The following is an 18,755-nucleotide window of genomic DNA, read 5'->3' on the forward strand; positions in this document are numbered from 1 at the left end:
GCTGTACCCCAGAAGTCAGTAGAGAGTTAATTATAACGGCTTAAGCAAAACATGGAAGCAGGCAGGAGGGGAGGCGAGTGGCCTCCCCCCAAATCCACACACTATTCTTTTTAACATCCCTATTTCTACTGAGCATACGACCATCTTTCCACTCACTTAGGTTCACAATCTAGTAGTCATCCTCCACTCATTACTTTCCTTCTTTTCCTATAGCCAGTCAGTTGCCAATGGCAAGGGGCCTATATCTGGGCCTTAGTCCTGGTTTCCTTCTGGTGGCCAGGTAGAAAGGGGCAGGAGCCAGGATCAAGATAGTAGGAAATTCATGTCTAGGTCCTGGCTGGTTAAAGAGAACAGAGGTATGATTGATTTATTCACCTCTCAACAATCAGTGAAGAAACCCTGATTCATGGTCTGCCTAATCTTAATGTAATTTGATTTTTCTACCTCTCAGTGGGATAGTGTTGTCTCTAGTCCATGTTTGGATCCTGGACTTGGTCTTTGTGTAATATCCAGGTGGCTTGGTGGTGAGGGGCAGGGACAAGAAGCCAGATGGCAAGAGGCCTATGTCAGGGCCCTAATCCTGCTCTGGACTTAGTATATAGGTAGTCTAGTGGCAAGGGGAAGCTGATACCACTCAGATTATCTACCTCAGTAGGGGTCAGTGACTCTGGTTGCTAAAACAGGAGGGTTCCAAGACATCAAACACACACACACACACACACACACACACACACACACATACACACACACACCCTCAACTCTGGGGGAAAAAACAAACCAACTTGTTTGTATGAAAACCTTTGGAAGGGTCAGGCTGGAAATAGCTAATGCTGTATGCAAAGCCACTACCCCTGAATCCTTCCAGATGGGTCATCTGTCTGTCAGTCAGTCAGTCAACAAGCATTTATCAAGCTCTTAATATGTTCTAGGCACCACAGTGCCTGGGGATACTGAACTCTGAGGATACAAAGGCAGCTCTACTTTGAACTTATCCTAGGCAAGTGTTAAAAAGAGTCATAAAATATTAGAGTTGAGAACATGGAGGTCATCTAGTTCAACCCCTGCTTGAAGCATGAAATCTTAAGGCAAAGAAACAATAGTAAGGTTTTCATAACTCATTCAGAAAGGACTTTGGACTAAAAACAAAGATAACACACACACACACACACACACACACACACACACACACATCTCTACTTCCCGTCACATTTTCTGTAGCTCACCTGGGACTCCCTGACATGTCCTCTGCTCTCAGTTCTATTTCCATGCCCAAGTCATATGAGATGTGCCTCTTGCTTGATCTCGTAACATAATAATATTAATATAGATCTCTAATGGGCTTCTGCCTACTGAACAATTAATGAAAAGGTCAATGGGCATTCCCTGTGGATCTATCTTTCATTACAAGACCTGTTCCTACCGCAATCTCATTGTAGCATTCTTTGGAAACAAGTTGTGGGGAGGTGGGGCTGAAAGTGGCTTCCTGTGGGGCTCTAATTAACTGGTTAAATGGTTTGGAACAGTAACAGTCCCTTATATTTATCTAGGGCCTTTCTCTGAGAAGCTCATGAGGCTTTCCTTACCAGAAGCTCAGCCATCTTCCCCACCCCTCCCAGATGGTAGGGGATAGTCAGATGATAAATTATCCATTTTAGGCATCAGGCTTGACCTGCTTAAAGACTTATAGCAAATCTAGTATGGATTTGGGGCCCAAAGTGTTGCTTCCATCTCTAGGCCCAAATACTGCCACGTTATTCCCCTAGAAAATGAACAAGATGATGATGGTGGTCATGACCGATTGATTGGAGATAATTTGTTATTTATGTGGCCCATATTTACATAGCTCTTTAAGGTTTTAACATGCTTCTCCTAACAACACTGAAATAGATAATTTAGAAATAATTGTACCTATTTTATAGTTGAAGAAATAGGACCAGAGAGGTTAAGGTGCTGTTCACACAGCTTGTACAGTAACAGGGTTTGAACTTGAATGCAAATCTTCTGACCTTAAGATTCCAAGATTTAGCACAAACGTATAGGGTTGAGCCCTCCTTTATTTCCTCCCTTTCTTCCATCTGCAGATGTCCAGCACATTAAGAGGAGAGACATTGTGTTGAAGAGAGAACTTGGGGAAGGAGCTTTTGGGAAGGTATTTCTGGCAGAGTGCTACAACCTCAGTCCAACCAAGGACAAGATGCTGGTGGCAGTGAAGGTGAGTCTCAGAGGCATGTGGAAGCAAAGCAGCAGGGCTGGCTAAGAGCCCAAGGAGAGGGAGAAAAACCACTTTCTCCATTACAGGATGTTGTGCTAAATTGATTGGGTTACGTGGATTTGAAGGACCTTGCCTCAAGGTCAGTTGATTCTCCCTATCTCCAAAATACTCCTTTCCTTTGGAAACAGCCAGGGGTATTGACATATGACACCACAGTGGGCTAAGAATTAAAAATGAATCCAAAACAGTATACAGAAGCCCTTGACCTGGTTCTGGGTACTCTGGGCTTGCCGCTTGTTCCAAACACTGAGTCTCTTCCATTTTTCTCCTTCTTCTTTGTCCTTACTTAGCAGCTTCACTGACAGAGCTGACATGAAAAGTCTTAATGATAGAAAACCAACTTGTTATGAGATGAGCTTGTAGCATCTACCATCTGCATGGCATCTTTGGGGTCCCACTGCTTCTCACTAGAATAGATCTCCCACCATTTCTCCTCACATGTCAACCTCCCTATGGATGCCAAGGTCCCGATGGGAGTTTTCCTACTCACTGAAAAGCTGCACACATTAGGAACACATATCCAGATACCATCTGTGGTAGAGGCAATGGATGCCATTCACATTCAATCAGAGCATCAGTCGTTTTGTGTTTCTGTAGCTTTCAGAAAGTGCCCTCTGGGTTTTACAAAGCTCAAATGAGTTGCAGAGATGGGATATGCCCAGAGCAGAAGCCACATGGAAGATCCTTCCACATTAGGGTTGGGCCCCCATGAGATCAGAGAAGGAGCTAGAGCTTTGGGAAAGGCGGGATGATAAGGGGTATATCTGCGTGTGTCTGTATGTGTGTCTGTGAGTGTATATGTGACAGTGTGTATGAGTGTTTGTGTGTGTGTATGTGTGTGTGTGTGTGTATTTGCAAGCTAGGAGTAATCTAGTAATCTGTTATCTTTCTGGGTATCAATTTTTTCCTTTGTAAAATGAGAGGATTGGAGCAGATGAATCTTAAGAAAAGAACACTCTGAAAAAGATTCAGAGGCAGAAAACATGGGCTCACATCCTGCATGTGCCACTTACTCATTGTTCAAGTCACTTCAATTTCTGGGCCTTATGGAGGTGGGTGACAAGTATTTATTAAGTACTTACTGTGTGCCAGGCACTGTGCTAAGTGTTGGGGATGCAAATGCAAGCAAAAAGGAATACAGTTCCTGACTTCGAGAAGGTTACATTCTTATGGAGGAAGACAACACATAAAAGGGAGATGAAAAGTGGGGTGGGAGGGAAAGAAAGTAATCATGTAGGGGCAGGGTGGAGAAGTCTGGAGATTTAGAAGTACAGCCAAGGATGGAATGAATCATAGGCAGCCTGGAACGGTCCCCAAGATGGAGGTCTCCAAGAAGTCATCAGTGGGAGAAGGGGCCAATTACATGACTATATCCCTTCCTTGCTTCCTTCCTTCCTTCCTTCTCCTTCCCTCTCCTTCTTTCCCTCTCCTCTACTCCTTCCTTTCTTTTTTATCATTCTCTTCCTCTCTTCCCTTTTCTTCCTTCCTTCTTTCAATCAACAAGCATTTATTAGGCATTTATTATATGCCAGTCTAAACTCTGTGGATACAAAGAAAAAAGCAAAAATTCCCCTGCCCTTAATGAGTTTACACTAATGGGCAAGTGCCCAGTATTGTTTCACTCTGAAAATGATAGTTGCATTTTTATACTCAGAAATATTGTTGTTGTTGTTCAGTCATTTTCGGTCCTGTCTGACTTTTTGTTACCTGTTTGGTATTTTCTTGGCAAAGATATTGGAATGGTTTGCCATTTCCTTCTCCAGATCATTTTACAGATGAGGGAATTGAGACAAACAGGGTTAAGTGACTTGCCCAGAGTCATGCAGCTCATAAGTGCCTGAGGCTGGATTTGAACTCAGGAAGATGAGTCTTCCTCACTCTAGGTCTGGCACTGCACCACCTAGGTGCCATACTCATAGAAATATAATGCCTTCTCCCATATCCTTCTCCCATAGTCCCCAAGAGACTTTTATATTTTTTTTTCAGGTATGGGGTGGGAAGCAGAAGATCTTATAGTCACGAGACTTTGAATTTCCCCACCCACCTGTTCAATACCCCATCAGAGTTGCCAAGGTCCTTTAGAAATGCCTTATCACCATGTGGTGAAGTCTAAGTTTTGGTCAGTTTCCACCTCACTAATAAGCTTTCACTCATTTGTGGTTTTTGTGAGAAAAAATGGTGTCAAATCCTCCCCAGTCAGGAGCAATGGGACCCCAAAGTTGCTGTGCATATGGATGTAGCTACATCCTCATCTCCTAATAAACAAGTCAGTTTGCTATCGCTAGCCCTTTTCACTAGCCCTTCCAGGTCATCTGTCAATTTAGGTCAGAGCATATCGAGAAAGATGGAAGAGATTCAGTTCTTGAAACAAATGGTGACCTTAGAGCTTCCAGACCAAGATCATTCTCCAGAACTTTGATTGGTCCTCCTTCAGAGTAATTTTCTATCTTCATAGAGTCATGAACAAGACTACACTTTTTTAAAAACTATGAATGTAAATTCATTGACAGGCTTTATTAAATATTGAGTAAATTCTCAATATAACCATTACTAGTATTTATATAGCACTTAAAATTTACAAAGTACTCTCATTAAATGTTTAATAATAACCATAATAATAAAAATAAAGTATAAGATGAAAACTTCTGAAATGTGTGGAGCAAATTAGTTTCCACAAAACACTTTCCTCACAACAGCACTGTGAGGTGAGAAGTATATTATTATCACTATTTTACAGACGAGGAAGTTTAGATTCAGAAAAAGCTAAGTGACGTGTTCACTGCCAAGATATGAGGTTGTGCATAATTACGTTATTATAGATTTTCAAGTGTGACTATAAAAATCTATGAACGTTTAACAAATAGAACTGAATCCAAACACGTGGATGAGCACTGGCCCCTTCAAAGTAGTCTCCTTGCAAGGGTGCTGCTACCTTTGCATTAAATACACCTGGAACTTCTTTAGGGGTTAGAGTACTCACAGGACCATAAGCTGGAGAGCTGTGTGTGTGTGTGTGGGGGGGCTATAAAAGTGATCTAGTCCAACCCGTTCATTTTGTAGATGAGGAAACTGAGGCACAAAGGTGGGAAGTCTCTTGCCCAGCTCTACATGGGTAGAGCTGGGATAGAAATCTAGGTCCTTTGACTCCAGACCCATCGTTCATCATGCTATCCTATGCTGGAGCGTATATTCTTAAATGTCCTCAGTGGTGACAAATCATTGGTTTTTGACAGTGGTTTTGATTTTTGGAAGCAGTTTTATCCTTAATAAGGTGAGCAATCAAACTGAGTTTAGATTAAAAAGCATGAAGTGCTTTAAATTAATAAGGCTTCCCAATGGGTATTCCACAAGTAGTCTAAGCCATGACAGCATCATTGAGAGAAGTTGGTAGACTCCCAAGGAAATGAATAAAAAGAAGACTGTACTCTTATGGAGGGATGAGTTCTGGCTTGTTTATTTGTAAAAAAAAAAGCTATTGCTTTATAGTCACACTCTGCATAAGTGCTAACGGACATCGAAAAGGAGGCCCATTTGAGGGAGACCTAAATCAGTAGGACATGGAATTTGTTGATTATGGTGATGCTCTCCACTGGTAGAAGCTTTCATTTAAAAAGCAAGGATTCTCGCCTATGACACATACAGCATTTAACAGCTTTTCAATGGGGAATCAGCAGATCCCTTTCTGCTCGATCACCAGCACCTCTTCTCAAGCCTTTGATGGTCTCTCAGACACTCCTTGGCTCCATTGAGCTTTACTTAGCTTGCCAACACTGCACTGTTTCCAGTGTATAATAAATAAGAGTAGAAAATTGTTTGCTCCTCAGCTATCCCTCTGTCTTTCTTGGATAGAAAAGCTTATGGTGCTCAGCTAATGGCACTGGCAGTTGGCTTTGAACTGTGTAGGAGATTAATTCCTTTAATAAATCAAAAAAGTCTGTTTGCTTCTCCCCTTCCCACACACTACTCCAATGCATGCAGCATGTGCATGTGTGTACATGTCATGTATGCATTTGAATATTTCCAAAGATCCATGATTTCATCAGTACAGATACTCGCTCCACTGATGCAGATTATAGATGGTGTTTTCTTTTAATTTAAAATTTTTTTCTAAGCTTGGTTTATTATTAATAGTTACTGACATTCAAATAAACACAAGTAAAACATAATCCTACGCAAAACCGTATACTCCAAGTTGTTTACAATTTAGTTTAAAATGTGTATATTAATTTTTAACAAAATAATAACAAAAGCATCTTGTTTGTTCCATACAACTTCTGTTCTCTCTTTCTTCTATGGATATTCTCAGATTTTATCACTATTATTTTTATTATTATTCCTTTAACAATGTATTCTTGTATTGTTTTCTTCATTCTGTATCACACTTCATATAAATCTCAGGGTAATTCTTCATGAGTCTCTATGGCCAAAAATAAATTTTGTCACTTATAGGCTAAGCTTCTTCAGATGAACCTTTCTAAATTTTGACAGGATACTTTTCTGATGACACATACAAACAGCCTAACTCTAGGGGGACTTTCTAGTTTGGCAGGACTTTACTAGAATTTGTGTTTTTAAGAAGCCAAGGACACTTCTGTGCCTTGATAAGGCTTCTGAGGAGGATCTCAGAATTTTGAGCTGGGAAGAATTATGTTGGAGGATATCCCTCTTTTTGGAAACTGACACCTAGAGAGATGAAATAACTTGCTCCAAATTATACATGTATAGCAGATCATATTTATAGTGATCAGGGGCATCTCTGATTTACTGCACTGGGGCACCTCCCAAGGAACTAGATATATGCTTTGAACTAATCATCATGGTTATGTGATACACACACATATACACACACAACACATATATAGGAATCATGGTGATGTTCATGTATATACATGTATACATACATGTATATATTATGTATATACATATATAAATACATGGAGAGAGAGAGAGAGAGAGAGAGAGAGAGAGAGAGAGAGAGAGAGAGAGAGAGAGAGAGAGAGAGGGAGGGAGGGAGGGAGAGAGAGAGAGAGAGAGAGAGAGAGAGAGAGAGAGAGAGAGAGAGAGAGAGAGAGAGAATCAGATAAGAAGTAGAAAGAAAATCAGTTTGGCTTGATCAAAGAGTCAGGGAGAATGATTGTCTCTGTAAAGACATGTTGAGACCAGGCTCTAAAGAGTTTTAAATGGTAAGCAGAAGGGATTGTATTTTGTTCTAGAGGTAATAGGGATTCACTGGAGTTGATGAAGTAGGGCAAGTGACATGGTCAGATCTACATTTAAGGAAAATTATGTTGAAGTTAGTGTATAGGATAGCCTGGAGTGATGAGAAACTGGAGGAAGGGAGACCAATCAGGAGGCAGTTGCAATTATGGAGTTGAGAGGTGATAAAATAGCAACATATCCATGTGTTGAGAAAATTTAAATTCATCATCCCATGCAAAATGACATTCCAGCCAAAGAAAGCAAAACAGAAATAAGCATTTAAACACACAAACACACAGACATACACACACACACACACACATTAAAAAACTCAAAGAAATTATTGAATGATGAAAAGAATGCATAATTTTGACACTAAGACAATTTCTCTTTTCATCCAACTAAACACCACTGCTTAATCTATAAGGCTAGATGAAGTAGCATTGGAGGAATGAAATCTGCCTGAATATAGATGTGTAGAAAATATTAGCAAACATTCTCTTACTTCTTCCCCTTCTTCCCAAAGTAAGTAGAAGGGTGGATGGGGGTAGTGTAGAAGGCACAGAAGGGAATGCTCTCTTCCAATATTTGAAGGGAGGGCTGTTAAATGGACTAGAGATTATAATTGTTCTGCTTGTTTCCTTTATTTTTTTTTGGTAGGCAATTGGGGTGGGGTCACACAGCTAGTATGTATTTGACCTCAGGTCTTCCCAACTTCAGGGTCTGTGCTATATCTGCTTTGCCATCTAGCTACCCCTCTGCCGGTTTGCCCAGAGGCAAACCAGTGTGCTGGTAAATGTTTAACAATCAGCTCTTTGCGGGGAAATGTACATGCACTGACTTTTAAGTTAAATCTGAATTATTAATATTTTCTTCATCAATACTAGGCAGTCAAAAAACATTGACTCAAGCTCTGATTAAGAATTTTTGCTGATTCAGAAGTGTAAATGTTCACATTGAAAATTTAACAACCAACTGTCCTGAGCTAGTAGGAACAACAAGGAGCAGTGGAGAGAAATGACAGAGGCAGATTTTGGTTTGATATTTGAGGGGGAAAAACATCCTAAGAAAAGCATCTAGACTGACTTTGGAGGCAGTGGGTTAACCTCCACTTGATGTGTTCAAGTGAAGGTTGGATGGCACTTGGTGGTGGGAATGTGAGTGGGATTATAGAGGGACTATTGGTCAGGTAGAAAGTAGATTATATGGCCTCAGAGTTCTCTGCAAATTATGAGATCTGGTAGCTCTGTGAGAACAAGAATGTTGTTACTTATGAAAGAATCTTCCAAAATTTCAGACGAGGTTATTTCCTGATATCTTGAGAGGCAGTATGGCGTGTTGGAAATTCACTAAACCTGAAGCAGAAACCCTGAATATTAATACTGATATGACCACTTACTCACTACGTTAGTATGGTTATTATCCTCGAATCTCATTTTTCCTGTCTATAAGACGGAATAAATGCACTACCTCCCTCATTTGAGTTTTTTTTCTAATTCTTTTCCTCCCCATCTTCCTCCTTATCCTTCTACTTCTTCCTCTTCCTCCTTTATCATCATCATTATCATCATCATCATCATTATTCTTCAAGGTCATTTTCTCATAGTATCTTTCCCATGGCCATGCAGAAGAACAAAGAAGGAGAAAATGCAATTTAATAACTTGAATTCCATCCTAAGCCAAAGTAGCATACTCTGATTTTAGATTCTGAGATAGAAAGTCATTGCCCTCTCCTAGCCACCTATATCCCAGTATTACCATTTCTCAGGGAAATGGGACCATTTACTGCTCAAACCCAACTTGTTTCCACTTACCTCGTAATAGTTAGTTGGAATAGTAAATAGAGTGCCAGATATTCAGTCAGAAAGATCTGAGTTTGAATCTTGCCTCAGATAGTTGCTATGTGACCAAATCACTTAAATTCTCTGTGCCTCAGTTTCCATACCTGAAAATAAGAGAGTCTCCATGACTTCTAAGGTTCCTCAATCTCTAAACCTATGATCATAATAATAACTGTTGCCTTCTCTCTATCAGTAACAGTGAAAGTACTTGGTAAGTCTTAAGGTATATATATATATATATATATATATATATATATATATATATATATATATATATATATATATATATATATATAATGCGATCTACTATGATTGTAATTATGTATTCCTCAAAACATACACATTTGGGATTTCAAGCCTAGGTAGTAAGTATAAAGCCCATTTTGATGTTAAAATGACCTTAATATTGAGCAAAAAAGAGAAAAAGAGATGCCAGATGTTTTTTTTTTTTTTTTGTAAACCCATGAGAAACTCAGAAACAGTCACCTGCAACACAGCGGTAGCCTCAGGGGAGATGGCTGGTGCTGTCCAGCACGTTCAGTGTGAAAAATAACCAACTGTTGCCATTAATGCCCATACTGTGAAAAAGAGTGATTTAAAGAGAAGGGAAAAGGCCTTTTGGTTAACTGACATTTTTTTTCCTCTCATAAATCCAACATCTACATAAATCTTCATGCTTACCCTTCCACCTAGGCTGAGTGTGTTTATGTCAGTTATCTATATTGATATCTATATCTATATTGAGAGCCATACCTTGATGAATGAATGAAAAAAGCATTAAGTGTTTACTATGTGCCAGGCACTGTGCTAAGTACTGATATGGATACAAGATGCATGACAGTCCCTTCCCTCAAGACTATGCACATGGAAAGTGGGGTTAAGGAGGAGGATTGCAGACAAGGAAGATAGAGGTAATGTTGATTGGAGTCATAGGGTAATTAACTGACATGCCCTTACTAGGTGTGGTAGCAGTGATATGATTACTCTTCACAGGGGTAGAGTAAGAAAGGAAAGGGGAGAGAATAGGCATAAAGTAACATGGTATGGAGATGTTCAGGAAGTAGCATGGTGGGCTTGGATCCAAGCATGATAGGCTTCACCATTCAGAAGCCTATGGGTCATAAGGGTAGGTATTTGAGGTCAGGGCTGGAGATGATGGCTGGAATGTAAATTGTATGGCGTTGAGATTCAGAGAAGTAGCATGATGGATCTGACACCTGCTTGCTGTGTGATTCTGGGTAAATCCCTTAGCCTCTCAATGTCCAGACAAATCTCTAGAACTATACCTTTCTTTGAATAATTTATTTTTCCCGATTACATGTAAAAACATTCATTTTTAAAATTTTGAGTTCTAAATTCTCTCCCTCCCTTCCCTCCTCCTCCCTGAGATGGTAAGCAGTTTGATATAGGTTATACATGAGCAGTTATACAAACAATATATCCATATTAGTCATGTTGTGAAAGGAAACACAGAGAAAAAACCCACAAAAAATAAAGTGAAAAATTGTGTGTTTTCATCTGCATTCAGACTCTATCAGTTCTTTCCCTGGAAGTGGATAGCAGTTTTCACCATGAGCCTGGGAATATAATTTGAAGTACATTTGATGTTCCGTATTGACAGAAGTTCCTCACCAGGCATACCCTACACCAATAAAATCACAGCTTCTGGTAAAAAAAAGTGTCTGTGTGCACCCATATCTACATATAGGTATACAAATACATACACACATACATATATATAAACATATATATATATATGTATATATATATATAAACATATATATGTATGTGTGTATGTGTGAGTACATATGTATACACATACAAATACGCACAAGATACATAGACCTGTCAAATCATCACAATAAGCAGCTGCCTATTCTGCCTACTTGCATAAAGTTAGTACTGTATTTAATACTATTGGCTCTGTAGCCAATGGATGCTTAGCAAATATTTGTTGAATGAAAGAATGTCTAAAAATGATTGAGTATGTTACCTCTACCAGATAACAACTATATTTTAACAGGCCTGTACCCAAAGGAACAGTGTGGGAATTTCAGACACTTAACACAGAAGAGATGGGAAAGATATTTTTGGTCAGCATCTGTCAAATCATCCCAATAGGCGTTTGCCACTTCTGCCTACTTGCAAAAAACCTGGCCCTCTGTGCAATGAGAGCAGAGGAAATACACTCATCTGCCATTAGTCCATTGTGTGACCTTCAATGAGTCATGCCAACCCTTTGGCTTCACCTGCTTCAGCTGTAAAATGAGGCAGTGGATTAGATGAAAAGTAAAGTACATTATAGCTTGAAAATTCTGTGATTCTATTAAGGTTCATTTTAATCAAGCAGAATAATGAAAAGTAGAGAAATCTACATGTTGCCACAGTTTTCACCAGCCTAAAATTTTGTGGTGGATCCACTCCCTTTTACCAGTATTTTTTCATCCGCATTCCCACCCCACTCCACATGTCAACTTGTCCATGTTTTTAGATTCCCAGTGACCCTCTTGAAAGGCCAAGAGAACATAAGATTCTTCATTAAATATAGGAAATGGGAAACAAAACTAAAAAAATACTTAATGTTCCTCTGTAGATCCCTATGGGCCTAAAAGATAGGCCAAAGTATAGTGGAAAGACCTGTGTCTCTGCAGTCACAGGACCTGGGTTCAAAGTCACTTTACCTCTATGGGCCTCAGTTTCTCCATCTGTAAAATCTGGGGTTTAGAATAGGAGACCTCTGAGGTCTCTTCTAGTTCAAGATCAGTGATCCATTTCATATCCCATTTCTTACATCCCAACCTACAGACTAAACTACACAATTATTCCAATGGATGCACCTTTTGCAAATGAGAAATCTAGGTTCTCTTCCTAGATCTCCTCTTGGTTATGTGTCCGTAGGTTGTTTTGTCTCGGTTTGTTTCCCTGTCGGATGAGAACTGGTACCTTGGTGCATCTAGGGGAGGAGGGAAGCATTCAATAAGTGGATAGTTGTGAAATCTGCCAGTAAAAATGACCAATGGTCATGATAGTAAAGGGAGAAGACTATAAACCTTGTCATTGTGGTTTGAGCCCTAGTTTTTTAGCCAATATCTTAGTATCTGTTATTTCCTTAGGGTCTATGAGTTAATGGTGCTTTGATGGGTGCTCTTCAGCACACAAAACAGACATGATCTCTGGTTTCTAGGAGTTTATAATCTGTGTCCTACCATTATAGGCCTTGAAAGACCCTACCCTGGCTGCACGTAAGGATTTCCAGCGAGAGGCAGAACTGCTCACCAACCTACAGCATGAACACATTGTCAAGTTCTATGGCGTATGTGGAGATGGTGATCCTCTCATCATGGTCTTTGAGTACATGAAGCATGGAGACCTCAACAAATTCCTCAGGTAAGCAAGAGCCCCATTGGGATCATATTCTGGGAGGCTAAGCCACCTGGGCCCTGACCTCAGAATGGGTCCAGAACACCAGGCGATAGGAAATGGAAAACAAAACAAATCTTTCGTCTAAGGCTACCTCCATTTGGCAGTGACGTGTCATCACTCTGAAAAGATCATCCAAGACCTTGTCCCAAATTTCTGTCCAAATCCATAAAATAGTTGGGCAAGTTAAGAGTAATCACTGTTCCCACTTTTTACTCTTTCACTGATTCCAAAGAGCGACCAAAAGAAAGAGCCTCAAAATGGCCCAAAAAGAGAAAAAAGTGTTTATTATTGTTATTATTACTATTAGGATTAGCAATACTCATCGTAGTATCTAATAAAGAGCCAGGCCCTCGAAATTAGCATGTTCTGGCTTCACTTCTTGACCTTGACCAATCTATGTCTTTTGTTGTTTTGTTATTTTTCAGAGGGGGCGGTTGTTGTTGTTGTCATCTTGATATCCTCATCTGCAAAACAGAGATTAATATTTCCCCCTTCTTCCTCTTGTTTCTATCATCACTACCCTCTCCTCCAAAGGATTCTTTGATAATGAGTGAGAATTTTAAAGTGACAAACAAATCACGGAAAAGAAATCGTAGAAAGAAGGATTATTTGTATTAGCTTAGACTTTCTTGACTTCTTACTTTAAAATAAGGCAAATAAATCATATTAAGAAGGGATCTATCAGGGCCCAGAATGGGGAAAACCTAGGTATTTTGAGTTCTCAGAGTTTCCTGTTTGGTATTGTATCAGACATTAGGGAAATTCAAAGCTGAAGAGGTGAGATTTTCTTCCCTAAAGAGGTGAGATATGCCAAATCACCATCTGGAGGTGAAATCTGATATTCAGTATCACAGTTCTTTTCCTTTACCCCAATACAGCTCCCTTCTCTTTTCTTCTCACATCTAAGTGTTCCAGCTCTAGTGTGACATGTATACCTGAGAGCAGTTACAGAGGACAGATGCAACCATCAGCATGTGGCACTGTCCTTATTGGTTTGTACTAGTGTATATGGAAATCAGTACCTGTCCATTTTCTTGCCCTTCTGAAAAAAACACATACTTTCCAATGGAAGAAGCTGAGTATCCCCAACTTGGAACCTTCCTTGCCCCAATACCCACCTAGACTCTTTGTACAAACAAATTTTCAATTAGAAATCAAGCTTCTGAGAGAACAAGGTTCATAGAAGCCTTTAGTGAATGCAGCAGCAAAGTATAATGCATTCTGACTTGAAGTGACTAGGTTGTATATCTTGACTTGAGGAATCATCGATGGGCATTACCCAGAAGAAAATTCATATTCAGGAGGCATAAGAGCCTGGAAATATAGGAGGTAATGGGGAGATGGTCATGGGTTGATGGAATTGAAAAATCTTTGGACTTGACATTATACTTTGGGCTACCTATTGGTCACAGGGGAAAGTGGGGAGGATTTAAAGTATTGATCTGACTTCTTTTGATATAATTCCTTAGGATTTTCTGTGGCTTAAAGTCTTTTGATCTTCTTGTCTCCATAGAGGAACATCTTCCCCTGATATTTAGGATACTGAGCTAGGAATACATTTGAGTTCAGGCATAACTCCTGTCTGACTAAGACAAGACTTGTCTCTCTGCTCACATTTTCCCAGGGTAAAAGAAAAGTGTTCCATTTTCAGCCACATCCTGTCTGCAAGAGAGCTCAACAATCTTTGATGCCCTTTATATCCCTGGCAAGGCTGGCCATGGGCTCCACTGTGACTGTTGCCATGCCTAAAACTAGGGAGGAGGGTGAAAGAGAGAGTAAAAAAGGAAGTAGGAGAAAAAGAAGAGAGAAAAGGAGACAGAGAAAAAGATAAATAGGGGAGGAAATGTCACCTAAGCCGTAGGTTGTCTCCTCCTCTCTAAAGTGGTCAATATTCTTTAGATGAAAGGGGTTAGAGAAAGACGAAATACAAGGAAATAATCATGTCTTAGTGTAAGAACCCCTTTTGGAGTCTGGTGATAGGCTCCAAGGAAACTGACAGATAACCAAGTTCTAAATGTGTGTTATTTCTGTTGCTAGAGAGATGTGGCTGGGAGGCCACAGTGTACAATATTAATGAGAGCACAACCTGCTCTCAGAATCAGTGAGGACTGGTGTTCCAACTTTGCTTTTCCAACATTCAGGGCTTTTTCCTTAGAGGCCTGAGTAGGTTCCAAACTGAGCTTCATCAGTCTCTCCTCCCATTTTATATCCATCGTGGAAGAAAGGCTCTGTTATTCCTGATGTCCCCCAAATCCTAGTGTCACTGGGGCTGAAATACCCTGAGCCTCCTCTGGAAAAAGCCAACTGTTTCCTTATGCCATATTAAAATTAACAACAACAACAACAGTCCTACCAAAATAATAATGATGACAATGATAACAATTGTAAATCTCTACCATCTAACACTTTTCCCAACACCAAAATAATATGATTTCATGATTTCTCAATCTAGTCCTTGTAGGTCTCAAAGGGAGGTGGGGACTTGGTGCAAGTAGGGCATACTTGTGAATACTGTATTTTCAAAGTGAAGATGACCCTCTGGTCTCCACAACGGAAGTGCCAATCTTTGTCACAGGGGATATTTGCTATGAGGATGGGGAGGCAAAAGTTGTGATTTTCTGCTGACATCAACTCTTTCCCAAGCTTTCAGTGGAATGTGGAGGGTCAAGCCAGCATATGACAATAAAATAAATTTGTCTGAGTTTAATGATGCCTTTCAATAGAAATTGGAGAAGCAGTAAAGTGGCCTGAAGGTTTGCTCTGCACAGGGGCTTCCAGCCTACAGCTTCATAAATAGTCCCTGAATTTTATTACTGCTCCTTGGCCTCATGGAGAAAAGAATGACCAATAAAGTGACTAGTTTGACAGGGATGAGGCATTATAATAGAAAGTCCTAGGCTGGGTTGGTAGTGGAGAATGTTGGGTCAAGCTCTAGGCTTCTTCTTAGATTCACAGACTACATCCCATCTGTTTTTCCTGCTCCCCAAAGGTTCCCCATCCCTAAGCCCTGTTGTGTTCATCCTTTGTTTTTGAAGAGGACCATGACAGGAAAATGTTGACATGACTTTCAGTTGACTTTGATTTGAGTGAGGGAGGGCTGTGCAAGGTCACCAGCCTCACTTTCTCCTCCAGAGTCATCTGGGTCCAGTGGCCTGATATTCATCAGAATGACTAGAGGTGGCCCAGGATGCTATGGGAGACCCTGGCCCTTTTAGGCTAAGGCCTTTTCAGATTCTCACTTTGAGTGAGGTAATGTCCATTCAGTGAATAGGCCTCTTTAAGAAGTGAGTCAAGGGATGGCCCCTTTAATGAGAAAAAAGAGAAAAAAAAATCAAACCAGCAGGGGAAGACCCTCAGAGTTGCTAGGCAAAAGAGAAACAGTTACCATTGACATTCACTCTGAAGCAAGAGGGCCAAAATTATAGCCATTAAGTGGAGCATGGGCAAGGACCTATTGTGGTCCAATCAACAGCTTCAGAGTGAAATGGGTCAGAAAAAGGAAGGAGAGAAGGAAGGAAGGAAGAAAGGAAGGGAGGGAGGGAGGGAGGGAGGGAGGGTGGAATATTGCCAGTAAACTCCAGGTTAACCGGGGAATTCTGGCCATCAAAATTTACCTCTCTTTGGAGAGGAGAAGGAGAAGGAGAGGTAATTAAGTTATCCAACTGGCTGAGTCTCCATTCAGGCAGCTCGGACTACTGGCAGGTTGTGTTTGTCCTTTGTTTTTGAAGAGGACCGTGACTAGGCCTGGAAATTACTGGTAACTCTCCTAAGCTGTTAGTGAGATACTACAAGAAGCAGGGAATTGACTCTTGGGAGTTGATTTAGTCATAATTAGCCAAAAAATAGAAGCCAAGTTGATGATCTTTGTATAGATTTTCTGTTGAAATGACCCATAATGGAAGACTTGGAGAACAAATAGGTTGAAAGGGAATTCTTTTTTTACCATCTCAAAGAGACATTCCAGAGACTGGAGAATTTAGGCTTCTTCTGCCCCTCGTGCATTCTCTCTATTCATTCCCTTTTTCTCTATCTCTTACAGGGCTCATGGCCCAGATGCTATGATCCTGGTGGATGGGCAACCTCGCCAGGCCAAAGGAGAGCTGGGGCTGTCCCAGATGCTACACATTGCCAGCCAGATTGCCTCTGGCATGGTATACCTTGCCTCACAGCATTTTGTCCACCGGGATCTGGCCACCAGGAATTGTTTAGTCGGAGCCAACCTGTTGGTGAAGATTGGAGACTTTGGGATGTCAAGAGATGTCTATAGCACTGACTACTACAGGGTAAGGCAGCTTTCCTTAGCAGGGAAACAGCGAGAGGGTAACTCATCATGTTCTAGAATGATGTTATCAGTGAAGTGCTACTCATCACTGTGCATATCTGTCTTTGTCATGTGTTATCTCCCTCTGTCACTTTAATGTGCTTGTAACATACACAACCATACCCACAGGTAAATTCACATTGATCTTCCTCATCAATTTGGCCAATTCTATCTCTGTTAAAACCTGTTTACTTGTACACCTTCATATTCTGTCATGGACACTTTCCCTCATCACATCCTTAGCCCCAGACTGGCAACAGCTCATGTTCCTTCCCTTTAATTGCATCTCATGCTTATTCCTTCATGCACACGCGTGCGTGCACACACACACACACACACACACACACACACACACACAGAGTTTCTCCTTACTGGCGCTATTTCTCGTATGTGCCCACCCATGACTCCAGTATAAACTGGCTCTGTAGGGATCTGTCCCCAAATGTAGGACTTCATTCCATCTCCAAAGAATATATTGACAATCACCAAAAAGCAAAGAAATGTAGTAAGGATGAGTAAAAGACTAACAGAACTTAACTGATAGGAGGAATTAAAGAGAGCTTGATGCATACAGTTGAGGGGAAAGATAACCAAGAGAGTGTTTGCCAATTGGTTATTTACCATGGAGAAGAGTGAAGGTTAGACTTTGGGAAATAGTTTTTGGACTATAATTGGGGTCAAGCCTTCTTCTTTCCCTTTCTTCTATGTATCGATTCATTTTTTTTCAGTCCTCACAGATGACTTTCATAGGGTTTTCATGATCCTTTGCTCAAAAGTCATAGAGACCTTGTGACATTCATTTGGTTGAATCTGAAAAGGGTCATTTTTGCTATGGAAGGAAAGGACTTATCCACTACTTCAGAAAAGTGGAAGGAGGTTGGTAACAGGAAATCGAATGATATAGCTAAAAATCCTTTGGAGATAATTACTGCCACAGATAGAAGTACATCTGGGTAGTACTTGGAATCAGAAAATTTGGATTCAGATTCCAGCCTGGGTCCTGCTGGCTGTGTGACCCCTGGGCAAGTTCCTTCATCTCTCCGAGTGTTAGTCTTTTTGTTTTTGTTTTTGTTTTCCTTCTTTAAAACGAGGAGGTTGGCTTAGCTGATCACTGAGGCCCTTTCCTCCAAAATCTTGTGCTTCTGTGGTTTATTATAGGGATTTTGAGGATTGGGTATATTTGTTTATTGGGAAAGGGGAGCAGATAAAATGGAAGTGTAAGGAGTGTGTTGGGAAGGAGTGGTTTTAAGTTTTATGAGATGAGGGATCACTGTGTTCATCTCCTGTGTGGGCTGTGGGTGATCACACTGTATGTAGCTAACACAAAAATCCCCAGATGCATTTTTGTGTTCCTGTCCCAAGACTGCCAGACAAGGGGTATGTGATTGATGTTAGTTTCCTCCATTTGGCTCAGTCTGTGTATCCCTAATAGTGCCACCAGAAGGGAGATGACCTAATGTCAAACAGTGGTTCCACAAGAGATTTGATGTGAGAAGTAGCCTGGCGCTAAGAAAATAAACACATAGGAGAATGCCCTTCGTGATCAGAACGAGAGGCAGACAGCAAGCAAGCCCAAAGACAGGGGCCAATGCATCGACATTGCAGGTACTGTAGAGCACCTGGTGGTATGCCATAGTAGAAAGGACAATGGTTCTACTATCGGAGGGTCTGTGTTCAAATCCTCTGTGAACTTGGACAA

The 18,755-nt window shown here is 40.6% G+C and overlaps 1 protein-coding gene across 1 annotated transcript in view; it reads left to right on the forward strand.

The window, feature by feature from the left end:
• Nucleotides 1–18,755, forward strand: part of LOC118829620 (NT-3 growth factor receptor-like) — a 99,361-nt gene that overhangs the window by 22,843 nt on the left and 57,763 nt on the right. Inside the window, exons 2-4 of the mRNA XM_036736569.1 lie at nt 2,082–2,212; nt 12,527–12,699; nt 16,775–17,018. Coding sequence (XP_036592464.1) covers nt 2,082–2,212; nt 12,527–12,699; nt 16,775–17,018 — 548 coding nt within the window. The remainder of the gene's footprint in view (nt 1–2,081; nt 2,213–12,526; nt 12,700–16,774; nt 17,019–18,755) is intronic.

This window comes from Trichosurus vulpecula, chromosome 8, assembly GCF_011100635.1.
Source record: "Trichosurus vulpecula isolate mTriVul1 chromosome 8, mTriVul1.pri, whole genome shotgun sequence".
Classification (NCBI taxonomy): Eukaryota; Metazoa; Chordata; class Mammalia; order Diprotodontia; family Phalangeridae; genus Trichosurus; species Trichosurus vulpecula.